Source organism: Leuciscus leuciscus (genome assembly GCF_965113295.1).
Source record: "Leuciscus leuciscus genome assembly, chromosome: 9".
Classification (NCBI taxonomy): Eukaryota; Metazoa; Chordata; class Actinopteri; order Cypriniformes; family Leuciscidae; genus Leuciscus; species Leuciscus leuciscus.
This window is the reverse complement of record NC_138733.1, coordinates 10,682,463-10,707,204: the sequence shown is the minus strand read 5'-3', so window position 1 is coordinate 10,707,204 and position 24,742 is coordinate 10,682,463. Positions and strand designations below refer to the sequence as shown.

Here is a 24,742-nt window from a genome sequence, read left to right as displayed (position 1 = left end):
TTCTTGCTTTCTTTCTTTCATTTCATTTCATTTCATTCTGATCACTTATGTTCTTGTTTGTTTAAATGTTTGTTTGTTTATTGTTTGCATTTTTACGTACGTTTATATTCGTAGCTCATATAATCTCTAGTTTTGCATTTATTAAAATTCATAAATACTTTTCACTGCCTCTGTGTTTGAAGAATCCACTTTTTATGAAGTCAATGAAATCAAAGATCTTATTTAAGCTACAAGCTCGATATTAGACTACATTCAGTAGTTTTAATTTATAAACTCAGAAAGTTGGGTGTCCGTGGCCAGGACATGAAACTCTCTTGAAGTTTGTGAATACCTCTTCTTGACTGTAATGATTTTACATTTGTTTCGCTGGACGAATTAAATGTTGGTCAGATAGTTATAGAACAAGGTAAGCTCGATAATTGATCAAATAAATGTACATGCGACTTATGAATTATGACCATGAGTCATAAATATTAATATTCCCAAGATTCCCCATATTCTTGAGCTAATTCATATTTACCCAGAGTCGTATTCGCTACAGTTTGGTGGAGTTATTTTAGGCAGTTTCAAACTTCATATTGTGGTTGGACAAATTCAGTTTCAGTGAATGTGTATTATTGGTATTAATAATTGTAACGTTGCACGCGCGTTTTGAATTGTGAGGTAAGTCGCTAAGGCGAACTCACCCAGCTGAAGGCAGGCACAAAGCCAGCTCAGCTCTGCTAAAACTGCAGTTCATGACATTACATTGTGTCTCTGTAAAGACGAAGCAAAACTCTTTACAGTTAGTTCATGTAATACGATTTAAACCGACTAAATGAAGACGAAAGGATCTCTTTTAGGATGAAGACGTAAATCTGACCTGAGCAGTGACTCAGTTGTTTCAGTCGTAATAGGCCTTATTATATACAATACGTTAACGATAAGCTCCTGGTCAGAAATTGGCCTCGCGATCCAATTTCGTAAACCTATGCATTATCATAAAGTGCTATTTTGATTATTGCTTATGGGAGATGAGCAGATGGTATAGTTCCTGCTCACAGCTGTTCTGATGCCTGTCGTGCTCACAGCTTAAGTAAATAGATGTTTTGATGCCTGTCGTGCTCACAGTTTCTAGTGATTAAAACAAGAAGTTTTAATACCTGTTTTTATGTAAACCGTTTTATATCTAATGTGTAATTGGAGACCAGTTTTATGAATTAAGAAAAGATGATAATCCTTGTTCTTATTCTAAAACCGTCTCAATGTGTAATGCATAATGTGTAATCCCTGTAGTCACATGCTGTAAAACTCGCTCATTTTCCGCATGCAACAGAGCGCAAAATACTCGTGATTCCACAGATAAAAAAATCTGCTGTCTTAACTGCTGAATCACGTCACCGACCCTAGAGGGCAGCCTCTAGAGGTGTGGCAGTGCTCAAATTACGCGCCCCCCACCGACGTCATCCTGCGTGAGCGTCGCCTCCCACTGACGTCAGCCTGCGCGAGCGCAACTACGCCATCTCGTGGCGTTCTAAGATAATACCTGCTTTCAATTTCTTTTTCTCTCTGCATTCATTTTCTCTCTCAAATACTTAACTGCATTCAAAGCTTAGCTTATGCTGATATTATTTGGAGTTAGACAATTCTCTTTGCTATTTTTGACTGTCACACTTTAAGTTAAGTTCGAAAAAAAAAGAAAACTTTTCGAATTAAAAACTTAGATTTGATTCACTCAGTTCATTGATAAGTCCACCCAGGAAGAAGCACGCCACCGTGTGGCCATCGTGGGTCGACTCATCAATATCTGTTTCACCCCCAAGTCTCATTGAAGTGTCTCAACATTGCTACCCTTCTCGTTTGATTATTTTATAATCAATACTAATAACTTCAGTGTTGTTGTAAGGATTATAGGAAGTCATTCTGAATTTCAGTTTTGATTATTTTTAGTATTGATACTCCCCTGTTATCATTCTAATTTTCTTTCCTTCCTTATTATAATTATTTTGGACCTCTCCTTGCATGCTTGTTTGAATTTTTAATTCAAACAAGTTTGCATTTTAATTCAAATTGTGTCTACTCAACCAGGTGGACCACTCAGAGGAAACACGCCCCTCACCTTTGTGGCACAAACCCACTGCCGAGGCCTATCCCTCTGCCTGCGTCTCAAGCCTGTGTTGTTATTCACATTTTATTTCATTGATAATTTTTTCTCTTCCCACTTTTCTCCAAAAGGGGGGGGGGTGGGGTAGTTTATTCTGATAAATCACCATCAGTTATCATAATTCCCCTTTTGTTATATCACTATTTTAGTAAAGCCTTTGCCTCAGACTCCTGCATACATATTTACTCAATTTGATGACACCAGAAAGCCTTAATTTACATTAAGTCTAACATCTTAATCCCTTATTGTGTATCTATTGGAAGGACTCAGTCAGTGTTTAGGCTTAGGCCTCTTTATTTTTATTTTATAACACTCCCCGTGTTATTGTTTGTGACATTTCATTGCAGACCAATTCACTTCCTTGTGTTGTGTTCCCCTTTTGATCTTCCCTACCTTCAACTTTGTTTTATTTTAATTTTTCTCCATTTCTGTTGTGATTTGTTTCTCTCATTTCACTTACAGACAGAACCTAAGAGAGACCCCAGGAAAGCGAATAGAGTAACGATCAAAGCCAGCGTCATTAGACGACCCCCAGGCTACCGCCTGTCAAAATCTCTATTGTGGGTTTAGCCATACCCACGAAATTGGCTCCGCTAACTGTCGGCATCAGTTAGCCCGAAATTCTCATAAACGGCCTAGCCCGTATGAGTATAGCTCATTTGACCCTAAAACAAACTTGCATTTTGTCTCTTTTTGTGTGTGCTGTGCTTCTCTCGCCAACAGTAAGCCGAGATGTCGAGCTCACCCTGTCCTGCAGTCCGCTGGGACGACCTTGAGGCATGGCTGAGGGACATAACAAAGACCGTGCTGCCCCAGGACCCACATCGCTCGCGCCAAGAGCAACGGGACACAGACCTGAGCCGGTTCGAGTCCCATGATCCAGCCCAGACATACAGCCACGAGCAGCTGTCCAAAATCTTCGGAAACCTCGCACTCAAACTCGTCGCCAGGGCCCGGGACAGCGAAAGGAGCAACGCCGACCTGCAGCAAAAGACAGCCGCACTACAGCTCCAGGCCACAGAGGCCCTGGAGGACCGAGCACACACACAGAGCCGTCTAGACCAGCTACTCTTCCTGACCGAGGAAGAGGACGAGACGGACACGACGCTGCAACAGGAAGTTGAAAGACTTCAAAATGCCCTAGACGATCTTCATCGGCACACAGCACAAAGGCAGCAGTCGGAGGAACTCACCCGGAAGGAACTCAACAAACGGCTCCAACGGGCTGAAGCTCTCCTTGAGAGAGCAGAGACTAAAATCCATCAGCTCACTCAGCAGAGACACGAGCTCCAAGATGAACTTGACACTGTTCATGCAGAACTAAAACATGCTTACAGATTGCAGAGTGTCTGGAACGGAGAAACACACATCACAGAGTTTCTCCCGGTCAGCCAAACACCAAAAGCTGAAGGGGGCGTAGCTGTAAAGGGTCAGAATCCTTTCCAGACGGATTGGGCCCCCAGCAACAGCTCTCCTCCCCGAGAACTTGACAAGCTAGCTCGAAACATTCCTATGTTCGATCCAGTTTCTGCAGGAGACTGCAGTGTTCATGCGTACCTTCAAGACATTGATTTTCACCTGCAAACTGTCGCTAACGTGACAGCTTGGGACAAGTTGTACTTGTTACGAATCACCGCAAATAGAGAAGTGCGTAGCTTCCTGGATCGCCAACCAGAGGCGGTCAAAGCAGATTACAAGCAACTGCGACAAGCTTTGATCCGTGAATTCTCTGATCCAGAATCAGACCAAGGGTTTATCACGGCCTTTGACGTCAAACAGGCCCGACTTGAACACCCACACTCCTACTATGGCCGACTTCGACAAACGTACTTCTGAGCAACCAACACCCCACATATGGAAGAAGATGTAACTTTTAGAACTTTGTTTCTGCGAAATCTGCATAGCACTGTGAGTAAACATCTTGATGTGCTCGTCTGCCCACGAACCATGTCTGTTCGAAGACTCAGAGACTTAGCCCACAAGGCTTACACCAAGCAAAGGGCTATGGATGAAAAGACTGTCGAAACACACACCATTTACTCCGTCTCTGAGCACTGCTCAGAGCCAGACAGCAGGTGGCAGCACGACTGTGACGGTGCTCATCCAAAGCGTCGGACCGAGCGCTCAGAAAGATTCTGGAACCAGCATCATCCGCCGTCCAGAACTCCAAGCCCAGACCGTCGAACCTGCAATCTCTCTCCCCAGAACACTGGTGAGCCAGAGTCTTCTTACACAACAGATGAAGACAGTGCAGCCACGTCTGACACCGACACAGAAAACGAACACTGACACCTGCTGCTTCAAGGTCATCTCTGACCTGCAGCTGTGCAACCAGACCAATGTCTGCGCCACATACCTACCACCATCACGATTGCAGTGACTACACAGCACAAACAAACTTTACCAACTACACTGCACGCCTCAGAGCCGCTTACGCCACCTCCGCTGTGTACAAAGAAAGGTCATGCGGGCCTCTGATGAACAGACCTTTCCTATACCAACCTCAGCGAAGCAAAAGGGACCGTCCTACCAACCAAGGACAACCTTCGCTGAAAATGTTCCTCCCTTCCTCTCTCTCTCTCTCCTTTGCCTCTAACAGGATGCTGTGGTGGTTCGCGAGAAAGCAGCCACAATCGGAAATCACCAGGTCCGGCATCCGGCATCGCATTAAGAGAGAACACCCCCGACTCCTGATCACCAAGGCAGGACTCACACTCAGAAAGTCTAACACGGTGATGGGCATCACCACGGTCACCGACCACGCCCTGACACTCGTCTTGGCTTTCATCCTGTACCAGACTCAACAAGACGTGAGCATCCACAGCCAAGCTCACAAAGCCGTGTCTGGTAATTTCCTACGAACCCTGGAAAAGGGGTGGTCCCACACCATCGACGACCTCAACCTCATTTGAGCTGAGTCATCAGCCTAGCAACCACCTGCTATTTGACCATCATGATCAACCTGCCATTCATTGTGCCTATTTGTTGTTCGATAAAGTCCATCCCGGATTTCATCTAACAAAAAGGGGGAAATGTAGCAACAATGACATCTGCTTTTCGCATTAAGTAGATCATGTGATGGCAAAACACATCGTCTTTGTGTTTGCTGGTTAATAATTGCCCCACGAGGACCAATTTGCCAGCGCCAGTTTGGCTGGTACACCCATGTGACTCGTATCCCCCGACTTTACAGCCTCATGACATTCCACACACACACACACACACACACACACACACACACACACACACACACACACACACACACACACACACACACACACACACACACACACACACACACACACACACACACACACACACACACACACACACACACACTCGTGGACTTTCAACCAGAAACCCACCACGAGATGCACATTTCCATACATGGACTTCCACATATTAAATTTCATTTTACCACTCATTACAAATTTATAATAGAGTTGTGACTTGCTAGAGTAAAATCTTGAATTCTAAATGTTCACTGAAAGAAGGTTCCTCAATAGTGTCTTGTAAACCGACCCCGACATGGTCGTAAACTTTATGACTCCAAAGCTGCATCTTATCCAGTTCCTATGCAAGCCAACATTCCAACACATGGAACTTTTCAGGGAACTTTTCAGAGAAAACCCTTCAAATGTTTGATACGTATTCCTTTGTTTCCCAGGTGCCTTCACTTACCTTAACGGAAACACTGACAATTTTATTGTGTGTTTAATCAAACTTTATTTGTGTGTAATCATGCATATAAATGTAACGTTATGTTTCCCCAATCTTTACCTGTCATAATGGATATCTATGTAATCCTCTCCATCTCACGGAGACGAATCTTGACTGCAAGGTACAATAATACTTAAACTGTTCCAGGAAATATCACATTTCTAAGTATGAATCCTTTCCCTCATAAGACATATGGTAAAAGGGGGCGTGTTTGTCTTCACACAAGGAAGACTTCTTCCCTCTACACATCAGAAGTTTTGATTCGCTCTGTCACCAAAACAGGGCGTAAACAGATGTCTGTTAAAAGGACGAGACCCCCACTTCTCGCTCTCTTCTCTCATCGATCCCACCTCTTCTCTTCTCCGGTCGCTCTCATCCCTGACCTCTCACCCTTCCTCCACTCCCCGGCGCAGCGCTTCTCCAAGGATCATCTGAAGAAGGCCTTAGTCTTCTCTATCGAGCGAGCACATGTCCGAGTCGTAGCTGCGTCCCTTGCAACAAAGACTTTAAACCTCTCCCATCCAGGGAGATGAATCTGATTTTCCGGTAACTTTACATTCAGTGAGCCTTTTCGAACTTCGCGGCACCGGAAGACCCAGCAAAAACAGGACGCCACCCTCAGCATCAGCCTCACCCGAAAGGGCACAGAATCGCAAGTACATTGTCTGATAAAAGCTGTTTCCCGGTGTCTCGTGAACCTAGGTTTCTGTATGTAATAATTACTAGCTTTTCCCTTCTCTATATTTCTTTCTTGCTTTCTTTCTTTCATTTCATTTCATTTCATTCTGATCACTTATGTTCTTGTTTGTTTAAATGTTTGTTTGTTTATTGTTTGCATTTTTACGTACGTTTATATTCGTAGCTCATATAATCTCTAGTTTTGCATTTATTAAAATTCATAAATACTTTTCACTGCCTCTGTGTTTGAAGAATCCACTTTTTATGAAGTCAATGAAATCAAAGATCTTATTTAAGCTACAAGCTCGATATTAGACTACATTCAGTAGTTTTAATTTATAAACTCAGAAAGTTGGGTGTCCGTGGCCAGGACATGAAACTCTCTTGAAGTTTGTGAATACCTCTTCTTGACTGTAATGATTTTACATTTGTTTCGCTGGACGAATTAAATGTTGGTCAGATAGTTATAGAACAAGGTAAGCTCGATAATTGATCAAATAAATGTACATGCGACTTATGAATTATGACCATGAGTCATAAATATTAATATTCCCAAGATTCCCCATATTCTTGAGCTAATTCATATTTACCCAGAGTCGTATTCGCTACAATGGATTACTGAATACATCGATGCTTTTATCATGACTGTGATATGAAGCAGTTCGGGATTGCTAAGAGACAGCTATCAGCTCCAAACGCGATGCGAGTCCCGCGGATATAAAAGGAATATGGACATTTCATTCTACCGAACTACACGCAGAATTACTACTCACAGGTCAGTTTATTAGACAAATTAAACTTGAGAGGTAATGCAGAGCTGTTTAACTTGGTCTAACATTACACTATCACACTAAACTGCATTTGAATGTGTTGAAATGTATGTGTTAACGTTAGTTTGTCTGTATGAGACTAGCAGTAAGCTAGCTAGATCAACATTAGAATAACATACAGATCATATTCTAACATTTTATCATTGTTGAACTATATAACCTTGATTAGTTTTATGTAAATGTGCTCACCTGTTTAATAAAGTACATGTAGGAGTTGTCGAAGTCTCGGACGTGGAGCTCTCGTTTATATAGTGTCCATGGGAGCTCTCGACATCTCGAAAACACCGCGCTGATATTGATTCTCGGTTTAGTTCTCCTTTTTTATCCAAAGTCTGCTTGCCATGGTCCATAATGTTTGAACGAAACAACAACAGCGTGCAAATAGACATTGCGAACTACACAGTTGTCCGCGTCAGTTTGGTTACTATCAGAGGGCTCTGGTTCATAGCTCTGGTTGCCATGGCAGCACGAGCGGAAACCAGAGACAACACGGATATGACGGCATTGACGGCGACAAAACGGAAATAAAGACACGGTCCGTGTCTTCGAATTAAAATATTAATTTCTCTGGATTTAGAAGTTAATTGGAACTGTCGGGATAATGTAAATACACAACTTTAAAAAATATATAACATAGATATAGTGATTTTTTATATTTTTAAATATAAAAAAACACATATTGTGCCTTTAAATATACTCTTGTAGTGTTGCACGATATACCGGTACTAGAAAGGTATCGCGATACCCTGCTATTAAAAACGATATGATATTAACTTTTATTAGTACCGGTACTTTAAGAGTGACAGTAGGCTACTCTAAATAATAAGAGCAGTATTTCTTAATTTGCGTAGCTGTGTGACAGCAGGAGGACGTGTACATTCACTAAACAACGGAAGCAGAACAGTAAAATATACACGCGCAGCAACTGACAAAGAAACTTGCATGCATGAGTAAATAAAGCACGGGACGTGCTCGCGCTGCCGGGCTCAGACCTGAAGCGCGCGCACACGCCATTCCGACAGCATATGATCGCGACTTCAGTTCTCTTTCGCGGATTATTAGGTTTGAATAGTCAAAATGATATGTAAAAATGCACGTCCTGGCGAGTATTCACATAAACACAGTCGGGTATGTCTTTAGTGAACGTAAACCGTTTGTAAAAAGAAATCGTATGTTCCAATGTATTGGATACGTGCAGGTCTTAAAGGGCCGGACCAGCAGCGTAATATTCTGTGTGATTAATGTTAATCCAACAACAAAAGAAAATAGACAGTCACCCAATGCTTGACTGAATAAATGTAATCTATTTATTAAGAATCAGTCTATAGTTAATTTATAGAGTGAAGACCTTATTTTTTCAGCTATAAGGTCTATTTAGCTTTCAAAAAATAAGTTTATTTTTTTTGTCTCTTATAGTATTTGTCATATTGTTTGTAATTTGCTTTTTTTCTTATTTTTAATAACAAAGATACAATTAAAATAAATATCTATATTATAATTATAAAATTAACGTTACATTTAAAAAATATTAAATGACTCGTATCATGAAATAAGATTTTGGTCATCCCAACCTGTTCAGAGTTGTGAAAGGTTTGTAAATGTTAGCATGATTGATAATGTGATTGTTGCAAACATCTCGGTAAGGACGTTCACACTGACATGTAATTATTATTATTTATTTTTTTAATAAAGGGGAGGGAATGGTCATAAAGCAGGGCAGGAAACTGCTGGTCATGTGAGTTTTTGGCTTTTTAAAATTAATTTATAAAACAATGATTTGTAAGTTCTGTCATATTTTTCAATTACTTTTACTGTTTTAGTTTTTTTGCCGTGGTATCGATTCAGTATCGGTATCGAGGTATTTTTGTCTGGTATCGTATCGAAGTCATAATTTTGGTATCGTGACAACACTATACTCTTGTATTTAAAGAGATAGTTCACCCAAAAATGAAAATTAGCCCATGATTTACTCACCCTGAAGCCATCCTATGACATTCTTCTTTCAGACGAATACAATCGGAGTTATATAAAAAAAAATTCCTGGCTCTCCCAAGCTTTATAATGGGAGTGAATGGCTGTTTGTCTTTGGAAGTCCATCAAAGCACATGTATTCATGATTAAAGAGCTCCACGCGGCTCTGGGGGTTAATAAAGGCCTTCTGAAGCGAAGCGATGCGTTAGTGTAAGAAAAATATCCATATTTAAAACTTTATCGACTAAAATAACTTAGTTGTTTTAGTTATCTTAAGTCCGGCAGACGGCCGTACGCAACAATTTAAGGCGAAAGAGTAACCCTTGAACTTGACGCACAACGTAATGACGAACGCGGTTGCCCAGCCCTGGGCTGGGTTTCCCGAAACCTTCTTAGCGCTACGTCGTTCTTAAGTTACACCTTAAGCTGTACCTTATCGTTAATACGTGTTTCCCGAAACGTTCTAAGTTAAGTATTCCTTCTGTAAGTCATAGGTTCGGAAGGTTGGTCTGGACCACTCTTAGCTTTACCTTATCACTGTTGCAGGGCTATACGAATATAATTATGAAGTTTTAATACACCCAGACAGTGTTCAATTAGGCTAATTCAAGTGTTTTCATGCAAAGAATAAAAATTGTCATTACACTGATTGTTGTTACATTTTTTATTATGTTATCCAAAGGTACATCAGCTGGCAAACCATTAAAGACTTAATAAGTCTATTTAAAAGGGAATGATTGTGGTGGGGAGTTTGCTCAAAATATGGCAGCGATACAGCGAATAGTTGTTCTAAAAGACGGCGCGGTCCACGGAGCGCTTTCAAAGGCCAGTGAAAGCATACGGTCAGTTAAGTCCTATTCGGACGCTAATTGTTTCTCATGGGCTCGTATGGTACGGTATTTTAAACATTTACAGGGGCAAGTCGGGGATTTTAGTGCCATAATGCAGTGTTTTTTTTCTCACCCAAACCCACATAAAAATCCCTAGCCAAATTAGTACCTACTGTTTTTTGACAAACAGGTCGTGTGGTAATTAAATTGCCGTCTGAATCCACATCTCTGAGTTTACAAGAAGAAATTCAAAATTCACTGTGTTGTTCACAGTGTGCAAAATTCACACTGTTTAAATTCTTTTTGATCACTGCCGAGCACCGTACGTAAGATGCATCACTTTTATTACTGAAATGCTGGAAAGTATTTACAAGAACAATATTTCATCGCAGCTCCACCTCAGCGAACAAAAATGGGAAAGAGAAGAAAGCATGTAAACATCTGAAATGGTTATTGTGGCAGCAATATATGATACAATTTTTAAATATGTAGGCTAGGCTATTATAGTTTGGATTCTTTTTTATAATATCTAATGAGTCCTAATAAATGCAATTTCAACTATTTCTAAAGTGCTTCTTTTTTATAAAGAACACCGCTTTCTCGCATAACGCAGTGAATTAGTAGCCTGGCTCCGCCCTCCTGCGTACTTCCGCTCAATTTTATTTCCCTTCAGTACTACGTCTGGGATTGTGGTGTATTCTTTGGTTTTCTCCGATAATTTTTTTACCGGTCCAATCAGCAAACAGAGGGAGTGGCTGAGAACGATGACGTTGAGGTCGTGCGCTAGTTTGAGTTGTAGGTAGGGATGGGTATCGTTAAGGTTTTAACGGTATTACTACTCTTACCGATACTCCTTATCGATCCGGTACTTTAACGGTATTCTTATCGGTTCTTTTCGTTATTTTTTTAAAAAGGGGAAAAATGATTTATAACATAATTAATATTGCTTTATATTCTGAAATGTTAAATATATATAAAAGCAATGCTTTAACAAAACAAATAAAACATGGATGTTATGTAGAAGGGTGCAGGGTTTTGTGTTTTATATACAGAAGACATAGGACACCAAAAACAAAGTACAAACACATGGTCAAAAAAAAAAAAGAAAAAAAAGGTATACAATAAAACAAATATACAAATTATATACCCAGTGCTTTAATTTCAGTAATGTCTACTGAGATTACTGTTCAGGAGTAATATGGGCTAAAAAGACATCTAATAAAGTCAGATGTAAAATAACACTGCATAGTTTATCATAGATAGATTAAAGCTTATAAAAGCCAAAATTATTCATTCAAGAGCTGCGCTGATTTTCTCTTTGCCTTTTGTTGTTTGATTCACATTAATGGAGCAATCGTCAGCAGGTTTATTATACTGCTGCCTCTTTAAGACCAAATGCAGATCTAATCATTATTACGCATCATATTTTCTCAAAACTATTTACGCCCATTTAAGACATAAACTGTAGTTAAGAGAATAAACTTTTTATGTGAATCTCCAAGAAGGCCATTTTGACATATTTGTGTGTAAATTTGATCGGTTAGATGCGCACACGAAGCCCAAAATATACGTTGCTGCTTGTCTTGTTGCGGTGTGTTTCGGAGCGCGCGCCGCCTTTGGAACAGCGTCTATTGCGTCAATTTTGGTACTTTTAATAGCCTTTTATTATCAAACGTGTCCCGCAGTTTAGCATCAGTATAGACTATATTTTACAACAATCACGATCGTGCAGATTCTGACGTTACGTTTGGGTTTTAGGGAGAAATGACAGCGCACCGCTGTGAAGGGAAGGAAGTTGCGCTGGAGAGAATGTGGCTTTAGTTTTTAATGGTTATACCTCAAATATCATCTTTTTTTATAATCATTGGAAGCCAAAATCTAAATCTAAAATAAAATTAGTTTAATATCAAACATCTAAAGTGTAACCGTTTGAATGTTCAGTTCTGTCCTCATCGTCACTCATTAAGCAGGGCTGTTGTGTTGCGCGCGCCGTGGCTCCGCGTGAAAGAACACTCTCTCTCTTTAGCAAAAATGCATCACAGACAATAATGGTTCAATATTATTATAGAAGTGGCTGGCGAGATTAAATTAGCAAGATAATAATTTCTTAATAGCAATAATAAATGGCACGTGTACTTTCTTAATTTCTCCAGTACCGACAGCAGAACCGATAACGTCCGAGCTTATCGATCCAGCGGTCTTTCACAATTCAGCACCGGGGCCCGTTTAATACCGGGTTTCGGTACCCATCCCTAGTTGTAGGGTTACGTCACGACCAAACATTAGCGATTGGTGAAAGATCCAGAGTGGCTCTGGGCAGATCAAATAGTTTTAAACTTCAACAGAAAACCCGCCTACAAGGAAGTTAACGCTTGTCAATGGAGAGAGGACAGACTCTCTGTACAAATGAAATGTACGAGAGTCTGGTAGAACCAGGCTACTGAATTAGCCCCTGCACGAGAGAATAATTGATTCTCGAGCCATCGATATCAACCAATTCACACCATCGCCACGGACAGCACCGGGTAACATCGCACGTAAGAAGGTAGGCTATATCTTAAGCAGCTTCCTAAGGTATGGTTCGGGGAACACACCTAGAAATGGTATACCTTTAGTTAAGTTATACCTTAAGAGTCTTCGTAGCGCGCTAAGAGACAACATTATCTGGAAACCTAGCCGTTAGTTTGAACCGCGAGAGACGTCAAAGCTTACGCTACTCCTCCTACGTCATACATCCTCAAGTGTTACTCTTTTGGCGTGAGTCGACTTGCGTACAGCCGTCTGCTGGAAGCGGCAACACAAGCTCCCTCGTTTTACCAGTTGCACCAACCCGCAGATATGCCCCATGCAAAACTGGGGTTACATTGTATTATTTCTATACTGTTACAAGTCCTGCTATAAGCAAACAGATTTTTCCATCAATGACAGGACAAATAATATGGATTAACCCTCTGGGGTTGGCAAACGCGCCGGCGCGTTTTGCTGGATTTTTTCACATAGTAGCACAATAAACTTAAATTACTCTGTCATTTATGGTCATACAGAAAAAAGAAATATGAAAAAAGAATCTGTGATATTTCTACTTTTGATATTTCAGAACTGCTTGAGTTTCGGTGCGTGTGGATGGAATAAAACCATCCGTAACATTTCTCTGCCGATTGTCTCTGCGGGCTTCAACTCTCAATGTACTGCACAACGGCTTGTAAGGCTGGTGCCAGTATGTCTGATCGACCCCTCGATGAAACAAAAGGCCCTCCTGAGAATTAACACTTGAACTATCTCCTGAATATGTAACAGGAACTTCCGAGACGCAGCACACAGTGCAGTTCACACTTCACACACACTATCTCCCCTTCATCCCCCTCCTCCTCCTCACCTGAAATACACTGAAAACCTATGCAATGCTATGCATGTACAAGAAGTAACTATGCATGTTTGATATCATTTAAAGTGTCTCAGTGCGCCTGGTAAAATGGTCTCATTCTCCCAACCATAATGAAAAGCTAAAGAAGTTATAAAATATGAGAAAAGTGATGTGTCCCTTAAAGGTGTTTCCCTCCCCCAGATCCTCCATTCAGTATACCCCCTGTATGTAAAACAAGAACCTATTCAAGTACAAATTCTGATCTCACAGTGTGAATCCCTAAATAGGGAACCAAAATCTAATTATAATGACAGACGCCACCATTTGGCGTCTGACCATTTGGATCCTTGCCACTGTTGCCTTTGGCTTGCTCAGTTGGGGATATTTTGGGGATATTTAATTTAATTTTATCAATCAATAAATTCCTCTTGAAACAAACTTTGTTGTATTATTTTAATTTAATACTGTGAAGCTGCTTTGATACAATCTGTATTGTGAAAAGCGCTATACAAATAAACTTGACTTGACTTGACATTTGGTAAGAATATTGAATTATCTGGGTATATAAGGAAAAGGTGTAAAAAAGTTCGAGGAGTCTGTAGGTTGACTGCCCACACAACCGCTGTGTGAAATTTTTGTTGCCAGGTAATAATTTCTACAAATTCTTCGATTCCTGAATTGTTGTTAAGTTATGATTAACTGATGATTTTATTCTTGCGAATTGGATTTTGAATGATTGCTTCATTACCTGGTCAATAAATTGTAAACTTTTGATTTTATCCTGACTGACTCTGAGACTGTTTTTCCCAAATAGATTATTGGATCCGTATAGTCCCACAAGGTTATGCCAGATTAGCGACGGCTGATATCTGACATCATTGCACGTGTACTTGAATGTCGAGACGAGATATTTCCGTTTAGAGCAGCGAAGGCTGGTTCATCAATCTAACTCGTGGTGCGTCTATACCTCTGTTCTTGGTTTAATGTTGCTTTAGATAAGTGTACGTGAACAATCACGGGCTTGGCTAATCCAAAGCTATTGAAGAGAAGTAAAGTTGATCTACTGACGTCTTTAATGGTTGCCAAAACCTCTACTAAAGTAAAACGATTGAATTAAGAGCCACGAGGGGGCATTCAAGGGGGTTATATCTCTGATGGTGTACGTATAAATACGGCAAATCTTAGATATATAACCAATTTTACCTCTGATTGATGGTCAGAACTGGAGATAATGGTGTATCGAGACCTGCGAAGGCCAGTGCGTCAGAGTGATATAGTTTCCTAAATCTGAGCAGGTAAAATATTTTTAAAGAGTCGGAAAGAATAATCAAACATTCGTTCATGTTTTAATGATGCCCAGATATCATTAAAACCTTTTCATTTATGGAGTCAGATGAAATAACGAGAAAATACATATGAGAATTGTGTTCCATTTAATCTTGTTGTGTTACGTAAAAGGAAAGACAGTAACTCGCAGAGAAACCTTCCCCGTATTATTGGAAACCCCCATTGGACCAATAGACGGGCTTACAGGCTCCTAAAGCAAAACGCAAGGAAATTATTTGGCGGTTTGACGGTCTCGCATTACGCTGTGGACTGAAATTATTTCAATACATTTTACGTTGTTACTTTTCATGCAGTCAACATTTCTGTATTTATTTGACATTTTAACTTTTTGTGTAATTTTTGAGGACTGGTCAGGATAATTTTAATAATTCGTTTAATAATTCATAATATTTTGACAGCTCAAAGGGCTGCAGTTAGGGCTGCAACTACGGGCAATTAAAGTATAAGTGTATTACGGTAGGTGCACTGAAGTGTATTAGGAATATTAATTTCTTAATTTCTTTCACCATTTCAAACTAACTAACTGTTTTTTTTCTTTATTTGTCATGATTACATATCTTTACTTTTTTAACTACTTTCTATATGTAGGCTATGTAAAGCTGCTTTGCAACCATGAAAAATTGTGAAAAGTCCTATAGAAATTTTTATTGAATTAATCAATACCTGATATTCAAAGTGTGGTTAAATTATTGAAAAGGTAAAGGTCATAATTATAAAGCTTACCTCATGATTGTGAATTATAATTTTTTTGTAACTCAAAACACATTTCCTGTAAACTTTTATCTATACTATTTTTATACTCAACAAGTACAACTCAAATACAGTTCATTGTATTGTACATTTAATCATAACAGGTCAACAGAGGATTCAACAAAAATAATTACTGAAGTTGTAATTATAATTATATATAATTATTGAGTCACACGTTTCTATATCTGTATTGTGCTATTTGAACAGGTATATAAATATGTTTGCAGACCTGTATATGCGCAGAGTGAGACAGGATGGGGATAGCTGAAGAGGGACCTTCTGACCTTAGAGGTCAGGATGCATCTAAATTTGTTGGTCCCAGTGTCATAAATAGTGATGAATAGGAGCATGTGCAGAAGTGTGCCCAAGTTAATGGAAACCTACTAGGAAAAGCAACAGCTGAAGGAGACCTTGGTAAAGAATATAAAAGGTGTCGCACATCTCCTCCTCCTGGTCTTACACTCTGCAGGCAGGCTCTGAATGTATGTATGACTGTCTGACCTTCTCTTGCAAGAGAATAAATTACTTTAAAGATAATTTTACTCAGTGTCTCTTACGCAGTGATGCTGTTTAAGAAATTTGCCACAACATACTTAAGTATTTAACAAATGAATTTTATGCAGCATGCTCTTCCCCCAAACATACAAAACAATATTGGTGTGTGTCAATTTCAGCCATAGGGCGTGAACACGGAGGGACACGCCATTTGTATTTGTGGATCGCTCATATTTCCTTTCTTTCTTTTTTTTTTCTTTTTCTCTCACTTGTAAGACAGAGTGAAGATGAAAAGAGAAAGGATTCTCTGCACACTGCCTGCAAAAACAAACTCCTATCAGAAGAAATAGTTTTTTTCAGAGCTGAATATCACTCTCACACACACACACACACACACACACACACACACACACACACACACACACACACACACACACACACACACACACACACACACAGTATGGTCTGAAGACAAAAGACCTGCTACTGCACCTGTGGCACATCTAATTATAGCCTCTGATTATAGCCACACATTCCGATGATGTCACTGTTGGTATTAATGAGTCTACTCCTCCTGGATACTGTTATAAGCATGAGCCCCGTCTGATTGGTCGTGGCGGAGGTGTTGCAACCATTTATAGAGATATTCTAAATGTTACTCAGAAAACGGGTTATAAGTTTATTTCATTTGAAGTACTTGTACTAAATGTTACGCTCTTAGATGTTAGAAAAACATCCCTATTATCTCTAGCCTTGGCTACCGTATATAGACCGCCAGGGCCTTACGCTGATTTCCTAAAAGAGTTTGCAGATTTTCTCTCAGACCTATTAGTCAATGTCGATAAAGCATTAATTGTTGGAGATTTTAACATACACGTAGATAATCCAAATGATGCGTTAGGAGCTGCGTTTACAGATTTATTAAATTCATTTGGGGTCAAGCAAAACGTCACCGGACCAACACATCGTCTTAATCATACACTCGATTTAATTATATCACATGGAACCGATCCAACCGATATAGATATCATTCCACAAAGTGATGAAGTCACTGATCACTACATGGTAACTTGCATATTACGTACTGCTGTAATATGTCATGCAGCGCCGCGTTATCAACCAGGCAGAACAATCCTTCCATCCACCATAGATAATTTCTCAAATTGCTTATCTAATTTGTCTCAGCTGCTGCCTGAACCCAAACAAACAGATGAACTAGAAGAACTAACTAGCACTATGAGCACCATTCTCTCTAGAACATTGGATGTGGTTGCACCTATTAAATTAAAAAAGGTCAGAGAGAAAAATAAAGCACCATGGTATAACAATACTACGCATGTTTTAAAGAGAGAAACCCGTATTTTAGAGCGTAAATGGAAACAAACTAATTTAGAGGTCTTTAGAATCGCGTGGAAAGACAGTATGTCACGTTATAAAAAGGCCCTAAAAGCGGCCAGGGCTGAGCACCTCCGCAAACTAATAGAAAACAACCAAAATAATCCAAGGTTTTTATTTAACACCGTGGCTAAACTAACAAATAAACAGACGTCACCCGAACAAAATATCCCGTTACAGTTCAGTAGTAATGATTTCATGAACTTCTTCACTGAGAAAATAGAAAGCATCAGAACCACAATTGTAAACGTTCAATCTTCAATCGCGCCTTATAATTCAGCTTCAATTATCACCCCGCAAGAACAATTACAGTGCTTTACAACTATAGAACAAAAAGAGTTAAATAAACTTATCACTTCATCTAAAACAACAACATGTTTATTAGATCCTATACCAACTAAACTACTGAAAGAAGTGTTACCTGTAGTGGAAGAGCCTCTCCTCAATATTATTAACTCGTCTTTATCTCTAGGTCATGTTCCAAGAACATTTAAACTGGCAGTTATAAAACCTCTCATTAAGAAACCACAATTAGATCATAATAATCTAGCAAATTATAGACCCATTTCAAATCTTCCATTTATGTCTAAAATATTAGAAAAAGTGGTGTCCGCTCAACTGGGCTCTTTCTTGCAACAAAATGATATCTATGAAAAGTTTCAGTCTGGATTCAGATCGCATCATAGCACTGAAACTGCGCTCGTTAAAATCACAAATGATTTACTTTTAGCTTCTGACCAAGGCTGTATCTCAATACTAGTTTTACTTGATCTTAGTGCTGCGTTCGATACTATAGATCACACAATACTCTTAGATCGACTACAAAATTATACTGGTGTTCAAGGACAAGCACTAAGCTGGTTCAAATCATACCTATCTGACCGCTACCATTTTGTCTATTTAAATGGAGAAAAATCGATCATAACTCCAGTAAACTATGGAGTGCCGCAGGGATCTGTGTTAGGCCCTCTGTTATTTTCAATATATATGATGCCACTTGGAAATATTATAAGGAAACATGGAATTAGTTTCCATTGTTATGCTGATGACACTCAAATATATATTTCATCAAGGCCGGATGAAAACGCTAAATTTTCCAAATTGACAGAGTGTGTTAAAGATATAAAAGATTGGATGACGCGTAATTTTCTTTTATTAAATCCAGACAAGACAGAGGTAATACTTATCGGTTCAAAAAACCGCCCACAAAACCTCGCACAATACAACTTTAACATCATAGGATGTCCTGTTACTTTATCCGCTACAGTAAAAGACCTGGGTGTTATACTCGATTGCAACCTGTCTTTTGAAAATCATATTTCATATGTTACAAAAACAGCCTTTTTCCACCTTAGAAACATTGCTAAGCTACGTAAGATGCTATCAGTTTCTGATGCAGAAAAGTTAGTTCATGCATTCATGACCTCGAGACTGGATTACTGTAATGCCTTATTAGCTGGTTGTCCTGCATCCTCAATAAACAAGCTACAGTTAGTCCAAAATGCCACCGCTAGAGTTCTTACGAGATCAAGAAAATATGATCATATAACACCGATTTTATCATCACTGCATTGGTTACCTATAAAGTTCCGTATTAATTACAAGGTATTGCTACTGACTTATAAAGCCCTAAACGGCTTAGCTCCAGTCTATTTAACGGATCTTCTATCGCCCTATAATCCATCGCGCTCTTTAAGATCACTTAATTCAAGGCTTTTGGTCATACCTAGGATATTCAGAACCACCAAAGGAGGGAGAGCATTTTCACATTTGGCTCCAAAACTCTGGAATAGTCTTCCTGATACTGTTCGTTGCTCAGACTCGCTCTCCCAGTTTAAAACTAGATTAAAGTCGCATCTCTTCAGCCAGGCATTCATATAATCCCACAGTTCAAACTACAATCCGGCCTCTAGCTCATAAATGCCAGAGGAGAACTGGCCCCCGACTGAGCCTGGGTTCTCCCAAGGTTTTTTTTCTCCATTAGGTCACCTGATGGAGTTTTAGGACACCATTAGGTCACTTGATGGAGTTTTTCGGTTCCTTGCCACTGTTGCCTTTGGCTTGCTCAGTTGGGGATATTTTGGGGATATTTAATTTAATTTTATCAATCAATAAATTCCTCTTGAAACAAACTTTGTTGTATTATTTTAATTTAATACTGTGAAGCTGCTTTGATACAATCTGTATTGTGAAAAGCGCTATACAAATAAACTTGACTTGACTTGACTGTCCGAGGCTATAGAAGTTCAAAGTCAATTCCATTCACGTGTTGCACACATATATATTCACAGCTGGTCATGCACGAAAGCGTTCCCATATGCGCTGAATCAAGCGCAGAATTGAGTGTAGCTTTTGAAAGGGAACTTTTGATACTTTGTGGTAAAAGTGGCTGTCCTATTGACTTTGTCCTATCAGTGTGGCTCTCATGAAAGAAAAAAATAGTGAAGACCACTGCCTTAATTTGTTTTTAAACTTGTTGCAAATTTAAAGGGTTCATATGATGCTATTTTAAAATTTCATTATTTTGTTATTCGTTGTAATAAAATAGGTTAACATGCTTTATTGTTAAAAAAAAACATACTATTTTACACATACTGTACATTATTGCTGCTCCTCTATTCCCAGTTTGTCTGAAACGCTCTGATTTCTACAAAGTCCCTCCTTCTGAAAAGCTCAGAGTGCTCTGATTGGCCAGCAGACCCAGTGCGTTGTGATTGGCCAAATACCTCAAGCGTGTGTCAGAAATATAACGGCCAATACCATAATCACAAGCTTCCGCTTCCAAGGCTTTAAGCAATTGTAAACACAGTTAACAATATTGTCGGTTTACCGTATCATTTTGAGCCAGAGTTGGATTCTGAAAATGCTGATGATAAAACCGATCGTTCGGAACCAACTTTGCAAGCACGACTTGACCAGAACATTTCACAATAGTAAGTAGTCTTTGTACTTTCCCAGGTTCAGGAAGCTGTCCTCTGTAAAATGCGCTGTTGTGCACAAGCACACATTTGGGTTGTACTGCTCAGGAACAGCTTTATAACAAAATCCTAAGCTCTGATTAAAGCCGAGTGCACGCTGTGCGCTTTATATAGTCCTTTCCGATTGTTCCTTGTCAGACTGTACGAACATGATCCTCACTGTAAGCCATGTCACACTGTAAGATCTCAGTTGTCATTAATGAATAAAGTCGTTAAAAACGGACGCACGCAAGAACTTGTCCAGAATTTTACATCATCAATCAATAACATGTTCGGTGATGTGAGCTGCATTACACGCGGGATTGAAATGGTGGCTACAAAGAAATCTTTAACGTTCATTTTGATCATGGCTTGTCTTGAAGAACGAAGACAATTTGATGGTCGTTGTATAAGTCACACTGCAGGACTGTGAGTCAAATCTTCTGACACTGCTAGAATTTCATCGGAGGTAAAATTTGATCGCAATGGTCATTAATCGGCTGTCAGTGAACATGTCAAACTAACAGTCAAAAACTTCAGTTTTGGGCCTAGGATCAGAGGAACCTTTAAGGTTTTGCAAAATTTGTCCCTGACAGCCAAATCGTGGCCAAAATCGTACCTGGCTTAACATCTGAAAGAGTCTCCACGGCATGACGACAACTCTAAAATTTCCTGAAGTCTAGTCTTCTTTCTTTGCGTATGCCTTTGGGCAGGCATTATGCTAATATTTCACATTGTGATGTTGACATTTGAAGAACTAATATCTGGACTCTAAAGGCGGCCGTACAAAGTGCGAGTTCAGAGACTCAGGAGGTTGTGAGATATTGCACACATTATGAGTCAGTTAACCTGATAATCGCGTCAAAGCAGCTGTTATATGGTATACATATTATTTTATCCTGAGCCGGTGGCAATCATGTGAGCTTTCGCGCTAAACACAGAGACCAGAGCTTTCAATGTTGCAGGCAGCTATAGCTTCAGATAGAAAAATGACAGAAATGTGTGTGCAAATGATTTGTTGAAAAGCAGAGACCAGTAACCATTCCTTTCAACATAAATAACTTGAGAGAAAGAGAGAGAGGCGTGTGTGTGTGTGTGTGTGTGTGTACACTGTATGATTGCAGCCACTGAGCTATAGCCTCATCGATAGCCTGTGACATGGTTGTGTATGATTTGGCAATAGGGGATAGCCCATACACTGGGGAAAGTCGGGCCGACTCCCCGAATTTTTTAAACATGTTTATACATTATCGGGAGGTGCTCGTAATTCCTCTCACACACATAACGCATAGAAAGATCTGTGGTTTTGAAAATACCCGTGTTCATTTGGACAGGGGCTTAGAAAGCAACTGAAGCTATAGTAAATGTTTGGTGGGTCAAAAACAGGAGCAACATGTCATGTGATGTGATGGAGATGAATAAAATGAAATTGACCTTCAGTCTTTAGTCTTTTGTGCTGAGATTTAGTGTGTTTAAAGAACCGCCCTAAAAATTACAATAAAGGACACTTCTTACTGAGGACAAAGATATATGTGAATATCGGAGAGATGATCTTACCTCAGTATCTGCAGTTTACAGCGAGGATCCTCCAGTACAGGAGAGAGATGCTTCACCGAATTTGATATTTTATTATATGACAGATCCAGTAGTCTCAGGTGTTCAGGGTTTGATCTCAGAGCTGAAGTCAGAGCAGCAACACCTTCATCTGTGAGATCACAACTCCTCAACCTGTAGAGAACAATGACACACTCTTCAATCTCTCAGTTCAGATCAGATCAGTTTAGCAGTGAATCCATTATTAAAGAGAAAGTTCAAACTTAAAGCACAAATCAATATGTTTGATGGATCAATTAAGAAAGAAAGATAAATAATATTTCCTTATTTCCTTTTTTATTTGCAAGAACATTTTAATAACTGATACCTGAATATGCAACTTCTCTGACTTTGAAAACATATGACCACTAAACTCTAGACAGCATGTGTGCAGCACTGGAGATTTATTAACTTTTATTTTCTAAATATTTTAACAGTGAACTGATTGTTCTGACTGATACTTACTGAACTGATCTGGACTCTTTAATCACAGGAAGAAGCTTCTGAGGAGCCTTTAGTTGTTCAGTTTTATTGTCTCTTCCAACAAAATCATTAATATCAAACTTGTCCAGCTTCTCCTCTGATGTCAACAACACAAAGACTAAAGCTGACCACTGAGATGAAGAGAGATTGACTTCCTTTATTCTTCCAGATTTCAGAGACTGTTGTATTTCCTCCACTAGTGAACGATCACCCAGTTCATTCAGACAGTGGAACAGATTGATGGATTTCTCTGGGGAGTCAATGGTCCTGATCTTCTCCTTGATGTACTTAACGGTTTCCTCATTGCTGTCAGATCTGCTTGTCTGTTTCATTAGTCTTTGTAGGAGAATCTGATTAGACTCCACTGACAGACCCAGAAGAAACCGCAGGAAAAGATCCAGATGGCCATTTTTACTCTGTAGAGCCTCATCCACAGCTCTCTGATGTACATCTGATAAACTATGCTTCAGAAACATGGATATGGCACAAAAATCCCTAGAGAAAACCTGTGAGCTATTGTTTTTATAAAAGAGGTGCACATATAGAGCCGCTAGATGTTCCTGAATGCTCAGATGAACAAAGCAGAAGACTTTCCCCAGAATCAAGCCAGACTCCTCTCTGAAGATCTGAGTGCACAATCCTGAGTACACTGATGCTTCTGTCACATCAATGCCACACTCTCTCAGGTCTTCCTCATAGAAGATCACATTGCCTTTCACAAGCTGCTGAAAAGCCAGTTTCCCCAGTTTGAGGATCATGTCTTCATCGGTCACGTTCTTCTCATAGTCCTTCTCATGTTTGATGTTGGTCTGAAGGATCAGGAGGTGTGTGTACATCTGAGTGAGACTCTTGGGAATCTCTCCAGTCTCTGCTTCGCTCAACATATTCTCCAGAACAGTGGCTGAGATCCAGCAAAACACTGGGATCTGGCACATGATGTAGAGGCTCCTTGATGACTTCAGGTGTGTGATGATTGTATTGGCCAGACTCTGATCACTGACTCTCTTCCTGAAGTATTCCTCCTTCTGTGGATCATTGAAGCCTCGTACCTCTGTCACTCGATGGACACACTCAGAGGGGACGAGATCGGCTGCTGCTGGTCTGGAGGTGATCCAGATGAGAGCAGAGGGAAGCAGATTCCCCCAAATGAGGTTCGTCAGCAGCACGTCCACTGAGGTCTCTTTGGTCTGATCCCGTAGAATCTCATTGGTGTGAAAGTTTAAGGGAAGACGACACTCATCCAGACCATCAAAGATGAACAACACTTTATATTTGTCTTTGGATATTTCCATTTCTTTAGTTTCAGGGAAAAAGACATGAAGAAGATCTGAAAGACTGAGTGTTTTGTCCTTCATCAGATTGATCTCTCTGAAAGGAAGTGGAAATATGAGCTGGACGTCCTGATTCTCTTTCTCTTCAGCCCAGTCCAGAATGAACTTCTGCACAGAGACGGATTTTCCAATGCCAGCGACTCCCTTTGTCAGCACAGTGCTGATGGGTTTGTCTTGTCCAGGTAAAAGTCTAAAGATGTCATTGCATTTGATCGGTGTGTCCTCTGTTGCTGCTCTCCTGGATTGCGTCTCAATCTGTCTCACCTCATGTTCATTACTGATCTCTCCACTCTCACTCTCTGTGATGTAGAGCTCTGTGTAAATCTCATTCAGGAGTGTTGAGTTTCCCTGCTGTGCTGTTCCCTCATACAGACACTCAAACCTCTTCCTCAGACTTGTTTTAAGTTTAGATTTACGACTGTAGAATTAAAATAACACATTATTACATTTCAGTCGACAAAAAAATAAATGCAAATTTGCAATAATTCAATAATAGAGCAACTTTACATATTTGTGTACAACATTCATAATTTAGAGCCTAATTGGCTCCAGAAATTCTAAATCAACAGACATCGCATTTAAACAAGAAAAACACACGACAATGTGATGTTTCTGCTGATGTGTGGAGATGCTTTACCAATATAAAATGTATGGTAAAACATCAGGTGAGGATTAAATTACAAAGAAATAATTCACAAGAATTTACAGTCTTGTGCACCAAAATACTAAGCAATAAAAATGTAGAAAGAATTTGATCAGTTTATATTCTTTCTAGTATATTCTAGGGGTGTAACGATATTCAAACCGAACCGTAAAACTGCGATACAACAGCCACGGTTCGAACCGCGATACTCT

At 39.7% G+C, this 24,742-nt stretch overlaps 2 protein-coding genes across 3 annotated transcripts in view; both read right to left on the bottom strand.

Annotated features, from left to right (window-relative positions):
* Window positions 1–24,742, bottom strand: part of LOC309506436 (NACHT, LRR and PYD domains-containing protein 3-like) — a 271,279-nt gene that overhangs the window by 28,401 nt on the left and 218,136 nt on the right. The gene's annotated exons all lie outside the window — the stretch shown is intronic.
* Window positions 1–24,742, bottom strand: part of LOC309506438 (NACHT, LRR and PYD domains-containing protein 3-like) — a 59,991-nt gene that overhangs the window by 28,401 nt on the left and 6,848 nt on the right. Inside the window, exons 5-6 of the mRNA XM_082180385.1 lie at window positions 22,539–24,305; window positions 22,038–22,208 (exon numbers count right to left, since the gene is read on the bottom strand). Of these exons, the coding sequence (XP_082036511.1) occupies window positions 22,038–22,208; window positions 22,539–24,305 (1,938 nt within the window). The remainder of the gene's footprint in view (window positions 1–22,037; window positions 22,209–22,538; window positions 24,306–24,742) is intronic.